This window comes from Nuphar pumila, chromosome 4 (genome assembly GCF_984573655.1).
Source record: "Nuphar pumila chromosome 4, dmNupPumi1.hap1.1, whole genome shotgun sequence".
Classification (NCBI taxonomy): Eukaryota; Viridiplantae; Streptophyta; class Magnoliopsida; order Nymphaeales; family Nymphaeaceae; genus Nuphar; species Nuphar pumila.
In genome coordinates this window covers 106,507,669-106,535,586 of record NC_143252.1, presented here as the reverse complement: position 1 = coordinate 106,535,586, position 27,918 = coordinate 106,507,669, and the positions used below count along the sequence as shown (strand labels likewise).

The 27,918-nt window shown below is 37.0% G+C and overlaps 1 protein-coding gene across 1 annotated transcript; it reads right to left on the bottom strand.

Annotated features, from left to right (window-relative positions):
* Positions 1-15,355: 15,355 nt before the first annotated feature.
* On the bottom strand, positions 15,356-17,742 carry LOC149840438 (mitochondrial import inner membrane translocase subunit TIM8-like). Its single transcript, XM_090004428.1, has 2 exons — positions 17,635-17,742; positions 15,356-15,780 (listed from the first exon to the last, which is right to left on the bottom strand). Exons 1-2 carry the CDS (start codon positions 17,680-17,682, stop codon positions 15,592-15,594), a joined length of 237 nt encoding a protein of 78 aa, XP_089860554.1. The 5' UTR covers positions 17,683-17,742; the 3' UTR covers positions 15,356-15,591.
* Between the last annotated feature and the right edge of the window lie 10,176 nt (positions 17,743-27,918).

The following is a 27,918-nucleotide window of genomic DNA, read 5'->3' as shown; positions in this document are numbered from 1 at the left end:
AGGGAAATAAAGTGGTTTACAACTATTTTTTTGTATTTTTGAAAAATATTTACGAAAAAGAGGTTTTCTGAGAATTCAGGTTCGATTTCTTCAGAAAATGGATTTGGATCCTGGTTTTGAGGAAATATTCGAGTTTTGAACCTCGAATTGAGAAACACAGAGTAAATGGATCCAAATGAATACTGAATGGACTGTCTGAGCCTTTTAGAAATTATTTTGGTATTTTTGTAAAATTGATTTTGAAAATTGGATAACGAAGCTCAGATTGGAATTCTAGCACTGTATCCAGATCTGAAATTGAGTCAGATATATAATATGAATTTGGACTCCAGTGAATCTGAGAAATAACTGGAATTTGGATTGAAAATGACTTAATTTATTCAGAAAGATGAGGTCAGAGACCAAGAGGAAAATTTTATAAAATTTTGAAAAATTTGGGGTGTTCACAGATGCCCCTCTTTGATACGAAGCCGGTTGAAAGCCGAGCTTAGTGGCAAAGAAAACACTCCAAATTTTGAAAAATGCCCCAGTCAGCAGATCTGAACTGGGTGTGGAAGAATTTTATTTTAAAAAACATGATTTCTCGGGCTCAAAACCTTATCCTGAATGGTTTTGGAGAGACAAAATCCTCAAAAAAAATGATATGACTGAATATTAGGAATGAGGAAATCGTGATGGGACTTTGGATGAAAGTCTCCAACTGGCAGAAAAATAAGTATTTTGATCAAGTCTCATGGGTGAGACAAAATTAACTTTTGGAATGACTCAGGTTTAGCCCTTAACCTGGATGGGACGAAGATAGATCAAGATAACTTGGATGAGGAAAGGAATATGAGCAAACCTTGATGGGACATTTTTGAGAAAAATGTCTTGTGAGATAAAACTCAAGTATGATCTTTTCCTGGGTGGATATGAAAGATATGAATTTCTTTGGTGAGGAAGACCCTGATGGGACTGAGAGAACACACCTCGTTGAAACGAGGAACCTCATCGAAAAGAGACTCAGGTTTTACCCAAACCTGAAAAGGAAGATACCTCATGGAAACATAAGGCAAACGGGTTTATCCCTTAACCCGAGTGGGACGATACGGAATCCTCAAATGAAGAAACCGTGATGGGACTTGAAAGGATATTTAGTCGAAACGAGACTCAGGTTTAACCCTAACCTGAATGGAAAGTACCTCGTGGAGCGAGGTTCAGGCTTAACCCTTAACCTGAAAGGGGCGACCATACGGAATCCTCGGGTGAAGAAACCATGATGAGATCTTCAGAATTTGGACAAACAAATCCAGAAGGGGTTTGTGAGAAGAGAAAAATGGGGTTCCCTAAAGCTTGGAAAAGGGATGATCTTGGGCGCCTCATTGCTGAGACTAAATCAGCTTTTAAAAACAGACGACCTCTCGCAGAAAGCTTGAGTGATACCTCGAGGAGTGAGGTAACAGGTTTAATCCTTAGCCTGAATGGATACAGAATCTTCGAGGAGCGAGGAAACTGTGATGGGACCTCTAGACTTCGCACAACAAGTCCAAGAGGGGTTTGCAAAAGGATGAAAATGGGGGTCTCTAAAGCTTAAAAAGGGGTTGATAAAGGGGCGCCTTATTGCTGAGACTCAAAATAGCTTTTGACAATAACAGACCTTTTGCAGAAAGTTCAGGTTTAACCCTTATCCTGAGTGGGAACTGTCCATGCCGGGACAGTGGGGAAACACAGGGAAGTGTGCAGATCTAAGAGACTCAGATCAAACAGAAGGGAAGGACTTTTCAGTCCTAAGGAGAGATGACGTCAAGACACGTCAAAACGAATGTCAAGTTCTTGCTTCATGTTGTGATAACGAGAAAATATTGCCAATAAGATGCCAAAAATTGTAGTTGATTTTAAATGATTGAACTATGCATACATGTATGAAAATATCACATCTTTCTACCTAGAGTATTGACTCTAATTGGGCTAACTCCGTAGAATCAAGATTCAAATTCAAATTTGTTGCTGTTGAGCTTCTTCAAGGAAGATATCAATTTCCTTGATATGAAAAGAGAAGAAATGTTCTTAGTTTCATAAAAGCGAATTGAGTGAAAAGATATTGATAAAAGAATTTCACATAGATAAAGATGATTTCTAGCAGTTTCGAACAGTTTGATATCCTGAGGCTTTTCCCATGATGATCTTTTTGCACTCTTTTGAGTCATGGAGCTTTCTTGGGTTTTTGGGAGAAGCTTATTACATCATCCTTCATTTTGGAGATGTCCTGACTTTTCTCTCTTTTTCGGGGAAGGGTATGTCACAAACTCCTTCATCTTGGAGATGCTCCGATCCTTCTTTTTCTTTCTCAGGAATTAGGCTTGATGATATTGGTTCATTGATCAAAATCTCTCGATGATAGCATAAATCAAATATCTTTTAGGGTTTGTTGAGAGGTTCATCGCAGTTGCCTTAATCTTGATGGTGCTCAAAATGTTCCCTGGAAGGATCCATCACAAACTCCTTCATCTCGAAGATGATCCAAACCTTCTTTGGCACCGGGGGTCTAGCTCGCATATTCGTGTTCATCTTGACGACAATTGAGAGATCCCTTTTGTGGATATTTGATTGCAGCTTAGATGACTGAGGAAATACGGATTAGGTAGGTTTTTTTACTGCTCAGGATATTTCCACTGTCTTACTGCCAAAAGGAATGATCTTTAAGAATGTGCCATAGCTATGATCAATATCAGTTCACTTATGACTTTTCAACATCATTAAATTTTCCTCTGCCGGTCATATCGAAGATTTTTCTTCATCCTCTTGGTTGACCAACAGAAAAGCTTGAATTTTCTTCTTTCTTCGCAAAATTCTGGTCCTTTTGAAATGAATACTAAAGGTAGTTCAAGGTGATTCTTTGTGCAATAAAAGCTTTGAGATCAACAATGGTTTTTGATAGCAAATTGGCAAAGTGTTCTAGAAATCCTTGATGAAAAGCTTGATATCGAATCGACACATTCATGACAAAATTCTCTTCTCTTTTTCCCCAAAAAGAGAGACTCAGGCTTAGCCCTTACCTGAATGGGAAGTTGGAAATACTCCTCTCTTCCCTGAAGAGGAGGTATTTGCAAAACGGAACTTTCAGAGAGAAATTAAGTTTTCATCAAAACTCTCCATCTCTAGGCTTCTCTTATGGAAAAGCGGCCGACAATAAAGGTTGAAAAAGTATCACAGAGGAACGAGTCCATCATATTCTCCCTAGAAGGGGGTTCTCTGTGAAGGGTTTGGCCAAAGCTGAGAAAATACCAGGGGCCACAAAAAGAAATGAGCTTCCGTCGAAGCTCTCCCTGGAAAATGGTTCTTTTGTGTAAAGTTGGTTGTTGTTTTGCAAACTGTTCGCGAAGAAAACGAGTCCCTTCAAACTCTCCCTGGAAAATGGTTCTTACGAACGAAAGATGGTTGCATGCGAAAGGAACGAGCTCCCTCGAACTCTCCCAAAAGAGGGTCCTTCGCAAGAGAAAAACGATTGATTTTTTGATAAAATGATGACCCGAAGGTCGCGATTGAGATTTAGAGCTTGAATGTTGATGAACGGTTAGTACAAAGACTGAACCTGGAGAGCAAACTGATCAGTCAGCCAAACACTAGCACGAGCGCTAGTTGTACCAGTACGAGCACTAGATTTTGAAAATGTACCAGTACGAGCACTGGGTTTTGAAAAACATACCAGTACGAGCACTGGATTTCGAAAAATTCCCCAGTACGAGCACTAGGTTTCAAAAATGCACACCAGTACGAGCAATGGGTTTTCGAAAATGCACACCAGTACGAGCACTGGGTTTTCGAAAATGCAAACCAGTACGAGCATTGGGTTTCGAAAATGCACACCAGTACGAGCACTGGGTTTTCGAAAATGCACACCAGTACGAGCACTGGGTTTTTGAAAATGCACCAGTACGGGCAATGGATTTTGAAGAAGAGACCGACACTCCTAAGATATTTAGAAATTGAAGCGAGAATGATTGTCGGCGTTTCAGGATTATCCCTTATCCTGAAGGAGAAATTTAGGTTTGTCCCTTAACCTGAAAGGGGAAACGAAGAAAACTTTAGTCCAATACGAGCATTGGATCAAGAGGGGAAATCTGAGTCGGAACTCGGAATCGTAAAAATGGAAGATAAAAGGGAAAAACCCGAGTCAGAACCCGATTTTTCAAAATAAAAGAATGAATGAGGAAATCAAGTTTTGAGAACTTGAATCCTCGACGTAACAATTGGTCCAATGCGAACATTGAATCTAAAAGGAAGCCCGAGTCGGAACTCGCAACTCCGGAAATAAGAATATATACAAAAGGGAAAACCCGAGTCGGAACCCGGTTTTTCAAAATAAAAGAATAAAATGAGAAAATCGAGTTTAAGAACCTGAATTCTCGACGTAACAATTGGTCCAATTTGAACATCAGATCCAAAAGGAAGCCCAAATCGGAACTCGCAACTCCGGAAATAAGAATATATACAAAAGGGAAATCCCGAGTCGGAACCCGGTTTTTCAAAATAAAAGAATAAAATGAGAAAATCGAGTTTGAGAACCCGAATTCTCGACGTAACAATTGGTCCAATGCGAACATCGGATCCAAAAGGAAGCCCGAGTCAGAACTCGCAACTCTGGCAATAAGAATGTATAAAAAAGGGAAAACCCGAGTCGGAACCCGGTTTTTCAAAATAAAAGAATGAAATGAGAAAATCGAGTTTGAGAACCCGAATTCTCGACGTAACAATTGGTCCAATGCGAACATCGGATCCAAAAGAAAGCCCAAGTCGGAACTCGCAACTCCGAAAATAAAAATATATACAAAAGAGAAAACCCGAGTCGGAACTCGGTTTTTCAAAATAAAAGAATAAAATGAGAAAATCAAGTTTGAGAACCTGAATTCTCGACATAACAATTGGTCCAATGCGAACATCGGATCCAAAAGAAAGGTCGAGGCAGAACTCGCAACTCCGGAAATAAGAATGTATATAAAAGGGAAAACCTGAGTCGGAACCCGGTTTTTCAAAATAAAAGAATGAATGAGGAAATCGAGTTTTGAGAACTCGAATCCTCGACGTAACAATTGGTCCAATGCAAACATCGGAACCAAAAAGAAGCCCGAGTCGGAACTCGCAACTTCGGAAATAAGAATACACATATAAAAAGGAGAAAACCCAAGTCGGAACCCGGTTTTTCAAAATAAAAGAACGAATGAGAATCGAGTTTTTTGAGAACTCGAATTCTCGACATAACAATTGGTCCAATGCAAACATCGGAACCAAAAGGAAGCCTGATTCGGAACTCGCAACTTCGGAAATAAGAATACACATATACAAAGGAGAAAATCCGAGTCGGAACTCGGTTTTTCAAAATAAAAGAACGAATGAGAATTGAGTTTTTTTGAGAACTCAAATTCTCGACGTAACAATTGGTTCAATGCAAACATGGAGACCAAAAGGAAGCCCGAGTCGGAACTCGCAACTTCGAAAATAAGAATACACAAATAAAAAGGAGAAAACCCGAGTCAGAACCCGATTTTTCAAAATAGAAGAATGAATGAGAATCGAGTTTTTGAGAACTCGAATTCTCAACGTAACAATTGGTCCGATCCAAACATCAGAACCAAAAGGAAGCCCGAGTCGGAACTCGCAACTTCGGAAATAAGAACATATATGAGACCCGAGTCGGAACCCGGAAAAATAAAAATAAAAAAGAAAGCAAAAACTTGAGTTGGAACTCAGATGGGAAGGAAATGATTCCAACCCGGGAGTCAGATTCTAAAAAGATTGACAATAGGCACGAAATAGATTTCGACGATTTATGAAAATGAGAAACTTATTCAAGATCCTCGACCCAAGATGTCCTAAGATTTGAATTTTATTTATGATGATTTCAGAACTATCCGTTATCCTGAAGGAAGAAGGACCTCGCGGGACGAGGTTCAGATTTATCCCTTAACCTGAAATGGAAAAAGAATACCTCGAAGGGTGAGGTTCAGGTTTATCCCTTAACCTGAAATGGAAAAAGAATGCCTTGAAGGCCGAGGTTGAGGTTTATCCCTTAACTTGAAATGAAAAAAGAATACCTCGAAGGCCGAGGTTCAGGTTTGTCCCTTAACCTGAGCAGGCAAAAGGGGAAAAGAAAATACCTCATGGGAAAGAGGCATCAGGTTTATCCCTTAACCTGAAAGGGTAAAAGGGAGAATAAAATTGATAAAATTTAATGAAATTAATGAAAACATGATAAAACTTGACAAAAATCGATAAAAATAATAAATTGATGAAAATTTGATTAAATTGGAAAATAAAATGAATGCAACTAATAAAGATAACAAGATTAACTGAAAATTTGATAAGATTTTTAGAAAAAGAGTTTGTCTGATCCTGCCTGCACGTGGGACCTTTAAAGTGAGAGAAAAAAAAATGTTTATTTGAAAGACAAATGAGAAATCATTTTGATCGCCAGAAGAATGATCAATGCGAGAGCTGATCTTTGAAAGGGGAATCCATCACGAGGGTTGATTAAAGAGAGATCATCATGAGGGTTAATTTTGAATACAATGGTTCCAAACCAGTTTTAGAAAGGAGATCAACACAAGGGTTGATTTTTGAGATAATGGTTCGAAAGCAAAATTGAAAAATAAAATTAACTCAAGAGTTGATTTGGTCCGAAAGCAAATTTGAAAAATAAAATCAACACAAGGGTTGATTTTTTAAGACAATGGTTCGAAACCTGATTTTGGAAGATAAGATCAACACAAGGGTTGATTTTCAAATATAATGGTTTGAAACCAATCTTGGAAAATAAGATCAACACAAGGGTTGATTTTCTGAAGATAATGATTTGAAACCAATTTTGGAATAGAAGATCAATACAAGGGTTGGTTTTTTTTGAAAAAGATTGGTCCAAAATTTTGAACCCTTGGCAATCGTAACGAAGTCTTTGCAGAAAATTTTCAAAATTTCATGATTTTGAAAAACCCTCATAGGTAATATCATTTCTCTCATGAACGATGTCGGGATCGTCCCTCCTTCTGAGAAGAATAGGAATTTAATGTGGTTTAATAGAAGCTGATGACAAAGAAGATTTTTGAAATGAAAATATATTTTTTTCTAAAACAAATGCCCCCGTGTGGCAGATGAAGGAAGTATTTTGATATCAAAGATATGAAAAAAAATTGACATTTCATTGATGAGCAAAGTTGATAACAAAAGACTGAAATATTTATAAGTACTTTGACCAAAAGGTCACAAAAGACTGGGCTGACTGGCCCCTACAAGGTGACTGGCAAATGATGAAAGCCGGGAAAATTTAGGCATCATCAATTTTTCGAGTGATCCGGAAAAGTCTTGGTCAGAGCCGCAGGTTGCCCCTCTCCTTCCTCTGGTACCAAAATTTCTTTGTCGATGTAATCCTGTATTATGTTTTTGAGGACGAAGCAGCGCTCTGTCTCATGTCCTCTTGCTTGATGGAACTTGCAGAAGCACTCTTTTCATTTACCCATGGTGACAGAAGGATCGACGATTCTTGGGAGTTCAATCATATTTTTCGCAAGCAGGTATCCGAGAACTTCCTCAATTGGCTGACCCAAAGGGGTGAACTTACGATCATAACCCCAACCATCATGCTTTATTTTCTTTGGCTTGCTCGACTTCTGTTGGGTGTTGACCCCTTTCTCGGAGCTGGACTGACCCTGCTCAGTTAAGACTGTCGGATGCTCCTCTTTTCCATTTTTAGCAAAGAGATTTTTGTCAATGCAGTCTTGAACAATATTTTTGAGGACGAAACAATGATCAATGTCATGCCCCACCGCCCGATGGAACTTGCAGAACTGGTCTTTGAATCTTCCCATGATCGTGGGAGGGCTTGCGGCTTTTGGGAGCCTGACTAATCCCTTGGTCAGCATGTACTCAAGAACTTTGTCAAGCGACTCATCTAAAGGAGTGAAGTCTTGATCCCTGCTCCAATCTTTACGCTTTGGCTTTTCTTGACCCTTGCCCTTGTGCTGAGGACTGGATTGAAGTGGTCTGTCTTGGGTCTTGCCGAACTTTCCCTTCTGACCTTTAGATTCCTCAAAATTGCTGCTTTGATTGCCCTGGGTGCCTTCGTTGCTGCCCCTACTGGCCTTAGAACTCCTTGCACTGCTATCGCTTTGTTTGCTCATTGGGAAAGTGACAGGTGTTTTTTTTAGCGGTGGGAGCTTTTCCGAAACTGGCTTCAGCTTGCTCAAATAATATCTCAACCATCATCTTTTTGAACAATCGATATATGGCGGGATTAATCTCATTCTTTATGTCCTGAACTCCCTCTCTGGCAGACTTTTGAGAATCCATTTTTCACTTTCTGCTTCTAACTGGTGCTAGAGTGATGTGGTCTTTGATCTTTGTCTGAACCACCCGACAATACCAAATGCTCTTTGTTGGACAGAATGAGGCCTTTTTAGAAAGATTTCGGAGGAAAACTTTGATGAAAGAAGAAATCAAATTTGACAAAAGACACCCCACCACTAGGTATTGAGTCCGCATGAAAGGCACAACAATCGTATCATTTTCCCGTGAAAAGAAATAAACAATTTAGAATATGATTGAAAAGACATCTCTTTGATGAAAGAGATTTGTAAAAGGCGAGGAATAGATTTAGAAGATACATAGAAGAAAGTTTTGAAAATAGATGGTAAATTTTGAAAAAAATTGAAAAATTGCGGGCAGGATCAGAAAAGAATTAAAGAAATCAGAAAAAGAGAAGAAAAATACACCTTGGGTTTCTGAAAATAAGGAAATTTTTTGAATAATATACCCAGGGTTTTGAAAAGGTTTGACATATATATATATATATATATATATATATATATATATATATATATATAAGAAAACACGAGAAGCATCGCATAACCAAAGCTGCACAAACAAGGATGCGCACACAACACTCCCTAAAGGCTGACTCTAAATGCAATATTTGAAATGGCTTGTTGGACCTTAATGCTAACTCTATGGTTCAGATCATCTGATTCCAATCAAGGTACGCCGATATACTCAAGCCGAAGCTCGAAGTACGTGGCATAGAAATATCTCTTCGGTTCTAAGGTAAATGGCTTCCCAACATCCTTGAGCACCTACCGATATACCTCGAATTATGGCCCTTAGGTACGTGGTAGGGGGGCGCTAACCCAAATAAGTGGTCCAGTTGTGAGGCTCTGTCCCGAACTATGGTTCAGTGAGACAACCCAACAACGTGAAGACCGGGACAATATAGGTAGGGATGTTTTCAAAAACATGTTCAACATGCAATAAAACCAGAAAGCTCTAATGCAAGTCCTAAAGAGATAGATTAAAATGAATAGAAGCATAGACTTGCATACATTGTTTTACATTCAATCCCTAAAATTGAGGAGAGTTGTATTTCAGACCTAAATCTAATGTGAACATGGAAATAATCTCCTCAACATGGTCCTACCAAACCATACTTAGATCCAATATGCAATGATGTCAGCTTAGGACAGAGTCTAGGCTCTTAAGGTTTGCATGGAAATGAAGCTGACATTTATAGAATAAAGACTTAGAAAATATAAAAGCAAAGCAAAAGGCAAAAAATTGACCGAACGGAGACGAGTCCCATCACGGTCGCCAACTTCTGTGATCATGCAAAATTTTTCTTCTTGTTCCTTTTTTCCTTCTCTTTGCCTTTCTAGCCTCTATTTCCCTTTTTAAAGGGGAAATAAAAGACAGAAAAGAAGAGAGAAAAGAAAAGGAAGAAGAGAGAGGAACCCTTTTGCAAGGTCTCATTTGACCAAAGAAATGTTTTGAAAAATCACTCGCCTCCGTTTTAAAAATTTTGCGGGAAAATGGAGAGACGGGATTCGCTCGTCGGTACGAGGTTCAACCGTTCCTGGCGCCTTTACCAGGGGTAATCGAACCAAGGATCGAATTTATGCCTTTTTGCTTTGCTAAAACATTATCTAAGTATTTATTCTAAGTCCTAAATGCACATTGAATCATGCTTGTGCAATGATTTTGAACTTGAGAAGAATGCATATTTTAGAAGTACTTCAGAAAATTTGAGAATTTCCAAGTGATTTTGGGAATGAATTTTGAAAACATCCTTTGATAAACGGCCCGAAAGTTCAGAAATTGGTTTAAAATTTATTGAAGAATACTGTAAAGCGCAACAATGATTTTCTAAAAGATGCGATAAATCGCAATACCGTAAATCGCATGATGATTTGCTAAAAGTCATTGGAGTCGCACAATGATTTATGGAAAGACACGGTAAATCACAATAGCGATTTACTGAAAGATGTCACCAATTAGATGACGATTTTGAAATTCAAGAATTTGAAAGCATTGAAATTGAAGATCTGGAAATCGAACTCAAAGTCAATTTTTTTAGAATTTGAGGTTAGAATTGATTTAAGAATCAAGATTGGGGTTTTAAGAGAAATAAGAAATAAAATTCAAAGATGGAATGTAAAATTCAAAGATAGAAATTTAAAAATAAAATTGAAAATTGGGAATCAAAAATGGGTATTTTGAATGGGATTTAAAGTTAAAGGGAATTGAAAATGAAATTTAGGAAATAAGATTGAATTTATGAAGTAGAATGAAATAATGACTTGGAATTTCGGAATGAAAAACATCTTTTGAAAATTATTTCAAAATTCACTTGGAAATTTGAAAATGGTTTCAAAGAGGTGGAAAATGCTGATGCAATTCTATCTTAAATGATGAATGCATTAAAAGAAATTTGAAATTAGGTTTTGAAAAGCATATTTCATTCTTTAAGTGAATTGAAATAAGATTGAAGATATAATACATTTCTGACTATGGCCATAAAATGTATTATATAATAATCATATTTAAATTCATTTGAAGAATAAAATACATTTTGGTGCCTTTATAGAGTTTAAAATAAAATTAACTCTCAATATATCCTGACTATGGCCATTGATATATGTTTTGAGTTAATTTTAAATTAAACTCTCATAAAGGAGGAAAACATTTAGAAACACATGATGATTTTTTTTTTAAAGAGATCTAGTGTGGACCCAGTGTTATTCCATAAAAGATGAAAACCCTAAGTTTTGTTCACATTTTGACTATGGCCATAAATGCAAATCGTCAACTTAGGATTTAATCACCTTTTATAAGAATGGTGCTCGTGCCATTCGTGTTTCACCATAGTGTTATTGAGAATGAAAATAAAAATGTAACATATTGATTATGAGAAATGAAAAGTTAAACTACATGCTCATCCATTCTAAACTAAGCATAAAGTAAACTTCTCATTAATTGATTTATTACAACCTTTGAATTGATACAATAATTGAAAAGAAGAAATAACAAAAATAGAAAATCCTGCAAAATGAGCAAACTTGTTAGAAATAAGTGTAGGCTTTTATGGATTTTTCCTCAATTATTAAAAAATTGAAGAATACATCCAAAATTAGCCTTTTATGCCTCAGAGATAAAGGAAAATCAAACAAAATAAACACACATGATGCATGATTTTGTGAAAGCATTTGAAAATCATTTTTGGATAGATGGGAGTCTTAAACAACTGAAGTTTAGCTTAAAATAAATTCATGGACTCACAGCTCAGCAAGAAAGCACTCTTTTTTTTACAGAATATCAAAATCATTTCTGAAACTAGAGTTATAAGCAAAACATCAGAGCATTAATTTCAGAAACAGAAAATTGGACTTTAACAGACAGGTTTTAGTAAACTGGATGTTACAGGAGCTAGACAGACCTGATTTCTCCCAAATTTTAGGAAAAAGTTGCTCAATTCAATCAAGAAACCAACCCAATTTACAGAATTGAAAAATCAATTTTGGTTAGAAAATGGCGACTTCAGGAAGTCACTGTTTCTAAACAGAAAATGAACCTGTTACAGAATTTGAAATTCTGTAACCAGTCTCGGTTTTTAACAGGTTTGAGATATGAAATAAGCATAAAAAGTTATGAAATTTTCCAGATATAAACTAGACACATAGAAGAAGAAACCCCTTTTTACGGATTTGGAAAATGATCTCTCGTTAGGGAGATATGACTCTTACAAAATGAACTAAAAACTATGTCATTCAAATAAGGCAAACTGATAGGGGTTTGGTTTTTTATCTAAATGGGGTATCAAATGATCATAGCAATCGCTGAAAATTTACAATAATAAACTAGACTCCATAACGAAGACACCAATTTTTACGGATTTGAAATTCGATCTCTGGTTAGGGAGATATGACCCTGACAAGTTGGTCCTGATTCAGATAGCGATTTACAGCGATTTGTATCATAAATCGTTGTAGTGTTTAGCGAGAAACACTACAAATCGCTATAGCGAGGTCCAGCCACACTATAAATTGTTGTGGGTCTCATTAAAGACTCAAAAACACTACAAATCGTAGTTAAAAGACCGGACAACACTATAAATCATTGTAGGGGTCGTTGGAGACCCGAAAACACTACAAATCATAGTTTAAAAGATCGGACAACACTATAAATCGTTGTGGGACTCGTTGAAGACCCAAAAATACAATAAATCGTAGTAGGGACTCATTGGAGACCCTAAAAATTATAATCATGATTTGATGAAGAATGTTGTCAACCAAATGGCGATTTGTTGAAGGAGTGCTACAACAATCATGACTTGGGGGCCAAAATCAGAATATTTACAAAATCTGGATATAGGGTTTTGATATTAAATCAAAATAAAATACAATTGACAATGAAAAATTCTGACAATTTACAAAGATGTACTAGACATGTAAACAAAGAGAACCCATTTTACAGAATTGAAAAATGAGTTTCCGTTAGGGAAATAAAATTCTGACAATTCGGATCAAAATCTGAGCCATTAAAATGACACAGGGTGACAGGGTTGTGGTTTTAGACCCAAAACAGGTATGAAAACGCCATAAAACTCGCTGAAATTTGGCATAAACAAACTAGATTCAATTTAGAAAACACTCCTTTTTACGGATTGGAAAAGATCATCTTTGGTTAGGGAGAAATCACTTCCGCAAGTTGATCCTGATTCTGCTAAAATTGTGACGGTGCAAAATAACAGGTTCTTAATCTCGATTTTTAAAGTTGGTCAAAAAAACTCAGAATGATCTGATTTTTGGTGGAGAGCATGAAGACATATGCATAAAGTTGCAGTAAAAAATTCAAATTAAAATGAGCTCTGGTTACATACAAATCGATAGATCTAAAATGCACTAGAATTTGAAATATAATCTAGAAAACAACTAAACATGATGAAAGCAAACTGCACATCCGTAGATGTTCAAACATGAGATCTAATGCCTTAAAACAAGAATGCATGCATGAATGATGAAAAATTAAGATAGAAAATGCATTAAAAGAAAACAAAAACGGCTGAGGCACAAATCTAACTTGTTGTAGCCCATTTGAAAGAAGGATTTGTTCTAAAAAGATCAAATTATTTCAATTCTTTTGGCTCAATCAAAATATATGAAATAGAGATTAAAAATGCAGCAAATAGGAAGATGAAAACTCAGATTCTAATCTATTAATCATGCTATGACAAGAAATTTTAAGGGAATACAGGAGGAATACTCACCTTGGCTGAAGGGGTCTGAAAGAAAGGGTTGGGAGCTTCTCCAAACTTACGTAAGTGAGGAGGAGAGAGAGAGAGAGAGAGAGAGAGAGATGACCACCAATCGCTGAATGTTCTTCCTTCCTTTCTTTCTCTTCTTATTCTTTTTTTTTTCCTTTGATTCCTGCTCATTTTCTGCTTCTTTTCCTGCTCATTTTCTGCTTCTTTTCCTCCTTCTTTCCTCCTCCTTTTCTTCCTCTATTTCCTCCTCATTTTCTTCCCATTTTTCTGGAGGGTCTCGGGCTGAGGCAACATCGGGCGACCTTTCTTAAAAAAAAACATTTTTATGATTTTAAAGGATTTAAAATCTAAGTTAAATAGAATATAAAGGAGAATTTTAAAAATAACGAATTTAAAAGAAATTTTTTGCAAAATGATGGTTGTTTTCACAAGATTTTTCTGAAAAGGGCTTTTTAAGCTAAAAAAGGTTTTTAAAAAGGAGGTTTCTAAAATCGATTTGTATTTTTTTCCTTTTCCTTTTTGTATTTTTTGTGTTTTTGAAATAAAACTCTATGAACTGAAGGGAAATAAAGTGGTTTACAACTATTTTTTTGTATTTTTGAGAAATATTTACGAAAAAGAGGTTTTCTGAGAATTCAGGTTCGATTTCTTTAGAAAATGGATTTGGATCCTGGTTTTGAGGAAATATTCAAGTTTTGAACCTCGAATTGAGAAACACAGAGTAAATGAATCCAAATGAATACTGAATGGACTGTCTGAGCCTTTTAGAAATTATTTTGGTATTTTTGTAAAAATGATTTTGAAAATTGGATAACGAAACTCAGATTGGAATTCTAGCACTGTATCTGGATCTGAAATTGAGTCAGATATATAATATGAATTTGGATTCCAGTGAATCTGAGAAATAACTGGAATTTGGATTGAAAATAACTCAATTTATTAAGAAAGATGAGGTCAGAGACCAAGAGGAAAATTTTATAAAATTTTAAAAAATTTGAGGTGTTCACACCCTCTCAAATCGTTAGGGAAGAAAAGGACTCTTAGGGCCAGTTTGCATGTCACGAAAAGGGAAGGTTTCCGCAAAAATGCACAAAGCACAAGGCATTTCCGTGGGCCCCACCAAGGCAACACAAACATAGGGCTCTCTTTCCTTGCAAAAAGACCCCCAAAATCACCATTATCAACCCCTTTCAGCGGAATCGCTTCCCGTGGGAGGGGGTGGTGTTCTGATTCTGTTTCCGTAGGAGGCTCCACGCAGCGTGTTTGAATCATGGGGAGCACCTGAGTGGGGACTGACAACTCCCTGCCCAAGTGGTGTCCTGGGTTTGATACGCACGGGAACCAACTGGTCCGGCGGGGACCTGTTGCTTCACGCCCCATTGTATTTAAAATGGGTGGGATGGAATGCCCACTTAGCATGTCCAGGCACTTTGTCCATTGAAGCACGCGCCCTTAGAGACCATGAACTTGTCTCACAACAATGATGCATTGATATCCTTTTATGAGTTTCAGATATGAAATCCGTCCAGATTGGCACACATGATTCTCTAAGAGAGAAGATTGCTAAAATCGATTATTGGTGCAAATTAATTTCAAGAACTTGGATCGAACAAGTGGGATATAAAATGATCTTTGAGTAAATGCAATGGGCTGTGATGCTATCAACTTTCACAGTTGAGATTTCAGATTGACATGATAGACATTCTCATTTTGTATAGCTTGTGGTTCTTCTGTGATTGTGATTAAGAAACACAGATAGCTGAGAAAGGTGATCACATGACACCGCGTGGAAGGATCTACATAAAGCTGACTGCATTTATATGTGGTGGAGAAATAAAACGATCATACATGCAATCACAGTATAGAATACTTCAACATAGACAATCAAATGAGCCTTATAATGTTTCAAAGAGCTTGAAATGAGAAAGTAACACCAATGAACCTTGGTAAACATATAGGGCAATTCAAATAGTTTATGTGGAACATTTGCAAACTTTTTAACAAAGCGTTTGGTGGACGGTGGTTGCATGAGGTCATTGCATAGACTGGAAACGCCGCATGATGATCTGGCTCATGTCTATAAACCTCTGAGCACAATTGGTGAGACAAGTTGATTCACTAGAACTGAGCTTGCTGCCTGGAGTACCAGTTATGCACTTATCCCAGCACACACTTGTGAGTTTCCCCACCATCTCGTTCACCATTGCTTTCTCCTTCTCTTGCTGCAAAATTCTCAGCACAGTCACAAAGTTGATAAAAACATAAATTGCAGCATGGTGATATGAACCAGCAGCAGATACCAGGTGCATAGCCAGACAACAGGTAAGTTCACAAGTTCCCCATGTATTACAACTAATAGATTGAACGATGAATGCACAACTTTTAAAATGGCAAACACTACTTTATTTGATGGAATAAGCTACCTATTGAAATTTCATTTTTTACGGATCTAGAACTGCAAAATCACCTGGAAAACAGGAAAGTTCAAAAGTGCCACAACTACTTCCTGTCAACTCAATATGCCACAAGTACTTGTGAAGTCGCTATGCCTATATATTATGTAGATACAGATGAATGCAGCACTTAGAAAATAGTAAACACTGCTTTAATTGATAGAATAAGATGTTTAGCAAATGCCATTTTTCTAGTTCTAGAACTGCAAATATTCACCAATAAAAAGTAAAAAATGGGCAACATCAACTACCATGCTACAGTCCATGAGTATGCACCCAGATCTTCCTTTTATTCTTTAAAGTATACCACCACTGAAACGTTAAACAAAATCACCAATACATATGAAGGTTCAAAACTGCGTCGTGATGCTCATGCATAATTTTAAGACGTCTAAAGAGATCAGCATAAAGATAAAATTACAATGTTCAAGAGTTGATACACAAAATCTTTAAAAGTGGGAAGCCCCTCAATCAGAACATGGCCTATCCCTTGAAGAAATGTGCCAGAGACAAGAGACTGGGCAGCAACAAAATCGCAGAGGCCATAAGCATGCCTCTGTGGTTTTTTCTGAGCAACCTCAAACTATTCCATCTGTATATCAAACTTATGGCCCATGACTCTTCAAACAGAAAAGACAAAGAAATCAAGCAGGTATATTTACAAATGTTCCTGACTGGTTAACTTTAGGTTCAGGCAGGTATATTCCTATGTTCTGAGCCCAACCCTAAATATGGATACAACTCGTTCTGTATTGATTTGACATTTGCTTAATAAAAACTTAAGACCAGGCTAAACTAACTCAAACCAAAGGATAAGTAGCATTGTAAGACTACATTTCTAAGAATAATGGGAAAAAGCAAGCACTAAACACGAAACAGAATTCAGACCTCAAGTTTGGTGTTGTAGTCTATGAACCATGGGCGAAATAATACTTTGGTGGCGTTTCAACTACGTCACAGAAAACCCTGGTCCTTTTTTTTCTATGAGGAAACAGGAGTAAGAGACCTGGCCCCGCTGGACTATGTCTGCCAATCTACGGTCGCTTCTCCGATGGCATAAAACCATAGCGCACCCTTTGCTCCCAGGGAGTCACCTCAAGGAGCTGACACCCACATGATTTGAACCAAGACCGCCCGTCTAGCGGCCTAGGTCCCATCCCAATACGCAAAACCCCTTTGGGACTAAAAAAACCCTAGTCCTTGATTCCGTCAATTTCACCTAAACAAGAAAAATTGCACGGGCACGAGGAAAGAGCAAACAGATCCAACCCCCAAATTGGACACTATATCAAGACGAAGGGAGAAAGAAAATCATAAATACTCGATCTAATATGGGAATTCATAACTCCACAATTTCAACTGCCACATTAGTAAATTTAGCCGAAATGATGATACCAACCACTATTTTCTCCTAGTTTCTTTCCCATACGCTGAAAAAGAAACATGGCACCCAGAGCGATCATACGTAATTTCTCGATACAGAAATTTCAAGGGAAAAAAGTAGCTCAAGTATAAATTCATCTGCTAACGATGCACAAAGTAATGCAAAACAAACAAAGAATAAAGCAAACCATCATTATCATCTCATCTCGAAAAGAAGCAAGAGAGAGAGAGAGAGATTACCTGGAGAAACCTCTGCAACTCGGCCGAGTCGAGAGATGAAGAATCCATTCTCACAGAGTCGGCTGACGCACCACCACCACCACCACCTCAACACCCAAGAAATTGATCATAAAACCCTAAAGGCCTAAACCCTCCACCATCAATAAGGGGAGGGAGACGTGAACGGGTCCGATCTTCCCAATCCGACCTGATACTGACCCGACACTGTTATGGTTTAGAGATTTTAGGGCTGTCAACGGTTCGGGTCAAGATGACCCGGATCCAAACATATAATTAATGATAGGGTTCGGGTTTTGAGAGGGTTGGGTAACCGGTAAAAAAACTGGGTCGGGTTGGGTACCAAGAAAAAATTATGACCTAAACCCGACCCACATATTGATCATGTCGGGTCGACTGAAATATGCTTGTTTATGTTTGTTTTTACAGGAATCGGTTCTTGCAGCATTTTATTTTGATGCTTACTATAATTTTCATAAAATTTTGAGGCTTCAAATACCATTTTTTCTATCCAAAACTCATGAAGTGTATATATATATTGGGTAATACATCTGTCTTAAATATGACACAGTGCTAAATTAAACACGCTATTAAATTTTTGGACTTTTTTAAATTTTGATGGTACAAATGTGATCTATATGTTTATATTTATATGAATCATTTCTTGGAGCATTTGATTTCAATGCAGCTTACAATTTTCATAAATTTTTTTAGATTCCAAATACTACTTTTTCTATCTTAAATCATGAGGTGTCAATTTCTAGTAAAACAATAGAATACATTTGTATGGTTAGAATTTTGAAAAAAATTACCAAAAATCCTATAAAATATTTCATTTAGCATTGTGTCATATTTAACACCAATATATATTAGTAATGATAGTGTGCTCCTAAAGCACTTTTTTTTAATTTATGACATGAAAAAACAGCACCCGACATCGCGCTGGCTCAGCTTGCCCGGTAGCGTAAAATTTTGAAGCTAGGACCCTGCGCGGGCTCCAAGTACTTACTCACACTTAATAGAAGCTTTAGATTTTAAACTTTTTTTAACTCTTTTTGTTGATCATTAAGCATTATTTATTTTTAATCTTTAAAAAATCAACAGCTCATAATGTATCAAAATTTCAATGGCTTAAAAAATCTTTTTTTATATATAAAAAGAACATGATCCAAGCATCCTATCAAATAAACGATGTTGAGTACGTTCATAAGGTTGTGAGTAGGTGCTCCCAAAGTATATATATATATATATATATATATATATATATATATATATATATATATATATATATATATATATATATATATATATATATAATTACACTTACCAGTACAATCATACTGGACGTGCATCTCAGCCTATAGATGGCCAACAAAAAAAATGCCAAAAAACTCACTAAAAGCGAGTATTTGCACTTTTTTTGGCTTTAGCTCAGCTCAAGGTCCTAGTGGACGCCTGTGTCCTTTAGAACGCTTTTTAAAAAGGATGTCTGTGTCCTTTAAGGTATGTTTGATGCACTGTTCTTTGCGAGATTAGGATGGAAATCTACCTGAGAACAATGATTTCCAACAAACGTTGGACGCGGCGGATGGCAGCACCACCGCCTCGGGCCCCAAGAGGGGGTGTCCCTTCGGCAGCACAACGGTGCTTTTTGGGACCCGTCTTCTCCTCCCTCTCGATACCCAGAACCCCTTCCTCTTCCCTTGCGTGCCATATCTCCTTCGGCAACGGCCGGCCCGCACTCTCTCTCTCTCAGCCGGCCATTTTGCCCCCTCACCCCCCCGGATTTGTATTCTTAATCCAGCCGAGGCCGTCGAAAGAACTACATGAGTTGGGTGACTGGCTCGTGTATTCAATTTTGACACCGCTGCATCGAGCTACGGTTTAGGGTTTTGGGGAAGAGATAATAATGTGGTTGTGTTTGCGACATTGTAGAGCATGTTGCGTCTGACAATTGCATACATTTGCATTTGTTTATATCAAGCTGCTCACTCATATTACCATGTTAGGTTTTTATCTGCTTCGATGATATTATCTTCATTTTTTTTCACTTCAAACTTTAGTCGATCGATAAACTTCTCTTAATGTTGGTGCCCTCAAGATTTTTTCTTTGTGATTGTTTGTGTTTATACGAGGCAATGACAGGGCTGCACTCTTTTTCAAACACCCCATTCTGGCTTTTTCATAATGTACCCATTTTCTGAACTTCTGTATTTATATAAATTGATGTGAGGATTTCATTTTTTTTCTTCCAATATATCCACTTTGGCTTTTTTATGATAATGTGCCCACATATTAAGAAAAAGTAGGATAAGTTGGGAAGGTGCACTGTAGAGTACAAATCAATTTCCCAAGTTATCCTGGTCGAAAATGGCTTCTTTAGTGAGAGTATATGTACAAATGCCTGAAAAAAGCAAGGGTGTTTCCATGAGTTCTGTTGCAGGGAGATCTGATTAAAGGATTGATTCTAAGGCTAGGTGATTCGTGATGAGGTGTCTGGTGATATCCAGCCCATCACACTCTTTCGTGTTTCTTTTCTCCCTTTTTTCTGAAGTTGTTTCTCTTCATATGAGGCATTTTTTGTGAAGGCTTTTATTTAGAATTTTGATTTGGAATCCTGATTCCAATTTAAATTTGAAAGCAAAATCATAAATTTGTTGAGAAACCACTTTTAAGTTATGCCTTTGTAATGTTTTCTACTTGCTATTAGTAATATTATGTATACATTGCAAGATCTAATTATTGTCCTTTTTGGTTTTTCCATTTAGGTGTCAATTGCTTAAGGTTCGGCACCAACAAGGTGAGGCGCTGGCATTTCCTATTTTTTTATTTTGTTTGAATTGTTGCTATTACTTGCAAATAATTGTGTAGGTTCTGAGCATGATTTACGGTTTTGCATTTGTTTTTATAGAAGGGAAAAAAATATGAAGCCAACGCTTGTGGGTGCACTTGTTTTCTTTTCCTGATAGCTGAGGTAGGGATAGCCTAATAAGCCTTGAACCAGTGCCCCCTTGGTGTGTTAGCCATGCAACTTTCTCATTTAGACCCTGGTGATTACTTATAGTTATGAAAGAAAAAAAACTGGAAAGAATGTCACTAATGAAAAATTAATGGAAAAATACTTCAATTACAATATTGCAACATTGCCATCGTCATATCAACAACTTTATTTACTTTTGACCTCTAAAAAATCTTTTGGGCTACAAATATCCTTGTCAATGCTACTATTCGAATTTCAAAAATGCTCTTATCTACCTTATTTTTCATTAATTTCAATATAAAAATATCTATTATTTTTCATATTGTCGAAATAAGTTGGTGTTACAAATATCCTTTTTGTTCTCTCTATAAGGTGGATAATATTCCATACACCAACACTATATTCTCTAGACAAAGCATCCACTTACTGTAATTTTTTTTATGTTGACACATGTTGCTTATTTTAGCAAGGATGGTGATCATGATTCAGTAACTAAGATGAAGGATGCTGAGGAGGCTTTAGAGGCCAAACAAAGGTACTGTCGGATTGTGAATTTAATATAAATTCAGTTTTTTTGTTGAAGGCATGTTGTATTGATTAATGATATGAACATCATCTTATTGTACATCTTACCGGTTAGTTTTTTGAAATGCAGCAAAAGTCATTGTTTGAGCTTTCAAGGAAACTGGCCGAGGAAACCACTACAAGAAAAATTTAATTAGCGATGGACGTTTGCGACAGAAATAATTTGTCGTCAATTTGCGACAGATTAGCTAGAGAAAATTATCCGTCGTTAACATTGACGTAATTAGCGACGGAAAACTTCTGCCGCTACTTAGTGACAGAGTAGCGACGGAAAAATTCGGTCTCATGCTCCGTCGCACTTTAGTGATGGATCATCGGCAAAAAAAATTCGTCGCTACTTCATCGCCAAGTAGTGACGGCGTAGTGACGAAATTATTTCGTCACTAATTTCTCTCGTAAATCCCTAATGCGAGCCTATTTTCCCTTTTTGTTTCATCTGTCGCCCATCAACCTCCCATCACCCGTCGACCCCCTATCGCCTGCCCGCCGTCCGTCAACCCCCTATCGCCCGCTCGCCGTCCGTCGATCGCCCACTTTCCCCTATGTTGGAGCCTCCCCCTTCCCCCTATGGTTGTCGGAGGGCCAGCAGAGGCCTGATAACCTCTACTGAGCCCTCCCCACCCCTCTATAGTCGGCGAGGGCTGGCAGAGGCCCTAATCGCCTTTGTCAAACCCTCCCATTACCTCGATCTCCGGCAGGATAGGGGGCTTCGCCCCTGTCCTTTCGAATGTCGATAGGGCTCCCCTGTCCTCTTGACTTCTCTTGCAGTGGGGCTCCGCCCCGCTGTCGAAGAATGATCGATAGGGGGAGAAGCCCCCTGCCCTTTTGTTTTCCCTGGCAAGGGGTGGTTTCGCCTCCCCTGTGCTCGATAATTTCGACTGGGGGCGAAGCCCCCATGCCCCTTGTTTGTTTTTCCGGCAGGTGGCGGATCCTTCTGCCAAAATTTTTTGCCTCGGCAGGGGGTGAGACCCCCTTGCCTCATTTTTTATTCCCAACAGGGGGCTCAGCCCCTGCCTTCTGATGCTTCCCTTCAAGGGGTCCCACCCCTGCCTCTTGTGAATGTTCAGGCAGGGGGTTTCACTCTCTATCTTGACCTTACTGCCAGTGGGGGCAGCACCCCTACCTGTCTCGCTTTCAGCAGAGGGTTGCATCTTCCTGTCCGGACTCGTTTTCAACAGAGAGCGTCACCATTCTTGTCATCGGGTAATAAACTTCATTTTAACAGTGTCTCCTACAAATTTTGCAATGGATTCTGCTTGTGCCCCGTGCTCCGTGGTAATTGTAAGTGACAAAAGGAATACAAATCAGGTAAATACCCGTGGTGAGTAAGTGATGCATGTGCATCACAAGTTATTTAATTTCTTGAATGCAACACTTTTCTGTTCACACACTCACTTAGTTGTGGATATCTAGGACTGCTTTGATGATGTTCGGAGATCATGCTGAGCATGATTTTAATGTATAAAAATAAGTGTTTTTATTTTTGGAGTTCGAATTTTATGTTAGTAGTTAGCGGGATATTGAAGTGTGTTTGTTGTAGGTACATGTTTGACATTATTTTGATATGAATGATTTGAATGTATTGCAATGTTTGATGTGATTGTATTCATACTTGCATGAAGTTACTTTCAATTTGATTATGACTTTCATGTGAAATTGTATCATGAAAATGTGCTTCAATTTTATTTGAATGTCTTGCATGAAGTTATTTTTTATTTGATTATGTATCCATGAAGATATAAAGTTGTGTAATTGATCCAATTGTATTGTAAGTTAATGATACGTTATCCATGATTAGCAAGTGATGTCATATCTTATGTTTTAATGTATTGCAATATTTGATGTGAATGATTTGAATGTATTGAAATATATTGCAATGATTTGAATGATTTGAATGTATTGCAATATTTGATGTGAATGATTTGAATGTATTGAAATGTATTGTAATGATTTAAATGATTTAAATGTTTGAATGTATTGCATGACATTTTTTATTTGTTAGAATATGGTTCGTGGAGGTCACAGTGGTCGAGCACCCAGTGGTAGCCAGTCTCAACCTTCATCTTCATGGGCTGCTTCGATATGTATATCATTTAACTAATTATATACTTGATTAGTTTAAATGTGCATTGTGTAAATTTCTAACTCATTTTTCTATAGATGATGTTTTGCCTGCATATGACTCACCTACACCAGCTATTCATACACGTCTCGAGACAGTGCCGGATGCAGGGTCTTCTCAATCTGACACACGTCGACTCATTCAAATAGTGTATATTGATAATCGACTATAAGTATTTCATTATCACTTATCCTACACTTATCTTATAAATATTGCATATTGATAGTTAGTGTGTACCTATTCATGTGCAACGCGAGGTTTGAGCCACAAGAAGTAATACGAGAGATTAGGCATTCACTAGTTCAACACCTACCAGGATCGGTCGCTCAATGAAAAGAGTAACTGAAGGAGGTGTTGGACAGATTGTTGTCTTCATTCATGGTATACAATTGTTTCTCATAGTTAATGTGTTTTATATTTAATTTTTTGTTATAGTCATGTCTACTAACTTTTTGAAATTATTTATAGGCTTTGAATCACTTCGCGACTACGATGGAGGAGCAGGACGCGAGGAATGTGTGACAAAAGGTGGCTGCTAGTCAATTTATAGACATGTTGCATAATATGAAGACTGCAACAAGAAAAGCATCTGGCGGGATAGATGATCCACTGTAGTAGAAGGGCCATGACCCTCTTACTATCAGGTCAGATATTGGGATGCAATGTGCGACAGGTGGGCGGGGCATGAATTTTGAAACCGCTCAGCGAAAGCTGCACAAAACCGAGCGAAGATGCTCAATGCCCATCTACACACAGGTGAATCTAGGACTTTTTGGGAGCTACCTGAAGAAAATGGTAACTCATCAATATATATTGTCAAATTTATAAGTATTGTTGCATACCTGTTAAATAATTTTTTTATCATTTAACTTCGCAGAAAGCAAAAAAATGAAACATTGTGCCATACAAGGATGTGTTTGTTGAAACACATAAATATAAGATCACAGGAGAGTTTATATCAGAGAAGGCGAGAACGACAATTGTATTTATTTATTGTATTAATAAATATTATAATATACAAGTTATCATAAATATTGTAATTCTTAATTATTAATCCACACTGTAATCATTACTTTATAGGAGTCATACATGCAACAGATGGTAGAGCGATATGGTGATGACTCCACTCAGCATCCGACTTTTAATCCTGTAACATTGGTGATTGCAACAGGTAAACCCCAAAAGGGTTGTGTGTTTGGGTTTGGGAGTAATATGAATACCTCACTAGTCGTTGCCTCCTCCATTCACGGCTCTCAGAGTTCTCCTGCTAGCATCAGCTCCAAGCATTCGACTAACCAGCCTAATTCTTGGGATGGTGTCTGCCAGCTTGTTAAGGACACAATGTGTGACTATTTATATGAAGCAATTTTCGACGTTGTCCGTAATGAGTTGTGCTGCTTTTTTCGTGACAGAGAAACTTCGTCTGCAGGTGTCTGTCAGGTATGAAAGTTTCATGTCATTTATTTCATGTCGTTAGATTTCAAGCTAGTATATGCATGATTTCATTATAATGAAAGTTTTTGCCTGCCTTATAACACATATATGCATGATTTCATCACTATTAAAGTTTTTTTACTTCATTAGAACTCATATAAGCATGATTTCATCACTATGAAAGTTTTTTCACTACCTTAGAACACATATATGCATGATTAAATCACTATGAGAGTTTTTTGATAACCTTAGAACACATATTTGCATGATTGAATCATTATGATTTTTTTTATGTTAGCCTTAGAATACATCTGAATTCTGTTAATATCCTTCACTTTATTGTTAGCTAGACTATGTGTAATTCACTCATGTTACTTTGATTGTCTTAGCTTAGGTGCATTGCATATAATTTATTTAATTATATTTTGTTTATCAATATTAACCTTTTTTTCTCTTGTAGGATGTTGGAGATAATCAGCGTAGAGGAGCTGAAGGGGCAGATCGAGACAATGAAGAAGATGATACACAAAATCTTGGCGATGATTAGATTCATGTATTGAATTTATTGTACCTTCTTGTTGTTTCAAAAGAAACTCTTTATAAATGTTCACTTGTAAATAATTAGAACTTGGCGATGATTATACTAGATCGATAAATTGTTTGTAGTTGCTTTATATATGTATTTTTTATGTGTACTTTGTTTTTTATTCACAGGATATATAAATTGTATCACGAGAATTTTTTTCTCGATATTTATATTTTAAACAAATTTTTTTATTTTTTATGACAGATTAATGATGAATTTTATCCGTCGCTAATTGGTATCGCCCTCTAATTTAGCGATGGATCAGGGTCAGATATTTAACCATAGCAAAACTGACTCGCTTGATGTTGTGCGACATATTTTAATCCGTCGCAATTCCACTGTTACAATAGCGACATAATTAGCGATGGATTCATATCTATTGCAAACCCAAATCTATGCAGATTAACGATGGCCTTACGACGAATCATAGCATTTGCTACTTCATCGTAATTTAGCGATGAAAGCAATGAAAAATATGTTTCGTTGCTAATTAGCAATTAGAAATTTGCGATAAAAGTTAGTCATCGCTACTCCGTCGCTAAACTCTACAACAAAGGATTGACGATGGATTAACGACAGATTGCGGTCGTCGCTAATTCACAGATTTCTTGTAGTGAACTAACCGAGTTAGGGGTGAGAATTTTAATGATTCAGTCTCTTTGTATAAGTATTTTGTGAATAATGATGTTTTTGCATAATTGAGATGAATGTTCATTGATATGTCAAACTAATGAAGAATTCAATATTATAATGCATTTTCCTGTAATTCACCATCTACAATTCCCTGCAGGAATTTACAGGTTAGTGGTCTCTGAATCCCATGGAGTTTATCCATTTCAGGCGTTCAAAATATTTTATCTTCTTTGACTAAATTTTTGTTTATGCAGAGATGATCCAGTCATTGGTGTTGGAAGTGATGTGGGTGCCATTCTAGTTGATGGACTGGGTGATGGGATATTGCTTGAAGCTCCAGAACAGGACTTTGATTTTTTGAGGAGCACATCATTCAACTTACTGCAAAGCTGCAAAACACAAAAAAGGTAGGTTTATGGATGCCTGTGACATTATATCGTTTGTGTCAAATGCAGCAGTTGGATTTGTCATTGGCAAAGGTGGTTCCACAATCTTCCAGTTGGCTTTACAATCTGGAACTCGTGTTCAATTGTCCCGTATCAATGACTTTTTTTCAAGAACAGATAGAATCATTATGATAATTGGAAGTGTTAGTGAGATACTTAGTGCAATGGAAATTATACTTTCAAAACTGCAGAGTACTGAGGGTACCATTGTAATACAAGTTTTTTTTTATTGCTGGCATGGTTGCACAACAATTGTGAATTCAATAGGAAATTTGTACATTTTTCTTGATAAATTTATGTTATTCAGTTACATGTCAAAGATGGTGATGATGTGGATTCTGCATCAAAGTTGCGACTTGTAGTCCCAAATAGTGCATAATAAACTAAAATAATGTTTTTGTTGTTATATGTCATGAATGAAACATTCTCTAGTTTTTAGATCCAATCCGAGATTTTTAGATTTTATACTCTTTTTTTATGTTATGTATTTGGATCCAATTTGATATTCAAGGCAAAAAATCCATAATAAACTTGTTAAAACATGTAAAATAGCCTCGTTGGAAAAGGAGTTGACTAAGACATATTTTGATAATGAAAGCATAACTAACGATGCAATCAACATATTTTTTGAAACCCCCAATCCAGTTAGAGTGACGGGAATCTTAAGTTCATCTTTTGAAACCATGTGATAAACCACTCTTAGAACTTGTTTAGCATGCACTCTGCCAACCATAACCATGATCTACTTTGACTTGAATATATTGGTTGATAATCCATATTCGGGTCAAAAATTCATATTTGGGGCAAAATCTAATTAGATATCTATAAAGATCTATATTCGGGGCAAAAATCCAATTCAAGATTCATATCCAAAACAAAAAATCATATTCGGGGCAAAAATCTCATTCGATATCTATATTTGGGGCAAAAATCCAATTCGAGATTCATATTTGAGGCAAAAATTCAATTTGAGTTCCATATTTATAGCAAAAATCCATATTAAAATCTCATCAAATATCCATATTCGGGGCAAAAAATCAATTCTAAATTCATATTCAGGACAAAAAATCATGATTTTTAGATATAATTGCATAATTGAATTTATATTCGGGCAAAAAACCATAATAAACTTGTTAAAACATGTAAAATGGTGAATGGATCGGGTCATACGATTCAAAAGGAAGTAATTTGACCCATTATCCATGATTGTTCAAGTTGTCCGCACATTGTCATCAAACAACGGACATTTAGAACATAGCATTTGTGTATGATCCAAACACACGTTGGACTTAAAACAGTTGTTACAGAACGAACAAAACTAATGTTATATTCCATTCTTTTTGTTTATTTTGTCCAAACTTGGACAAGCCATCAAACATGCCCGACCGTTCATCAAGATCAAGATAGACGACGAATATGATTACCCTGGTAGTTGCACATCTAAGGGTTGGGCATCTACCACTCACTCTCTCTCTCTCCCCCTCTCTCTCTCTCTCTCTCT

What these genes read in the sequence shown, in the direction of transcription:
- LOC149840438 (XM_090004428.1), bottom strand. Translation starts at nt 17,682, where the DNA reads ATGGATTCTTCATCTCTCGACTCGGCCGAGTTGCAGAGGTTTCTCCAG. An exon ending in AGTTGCAGAGGTTTCTCCAG is followed by an intron (nt 15,781 to 17,634) that starts GTAATCTCTCTC and finishes AGAATTTTGCAG; the next exon opens with CAAGAGAAGGAGAAAGCAAT.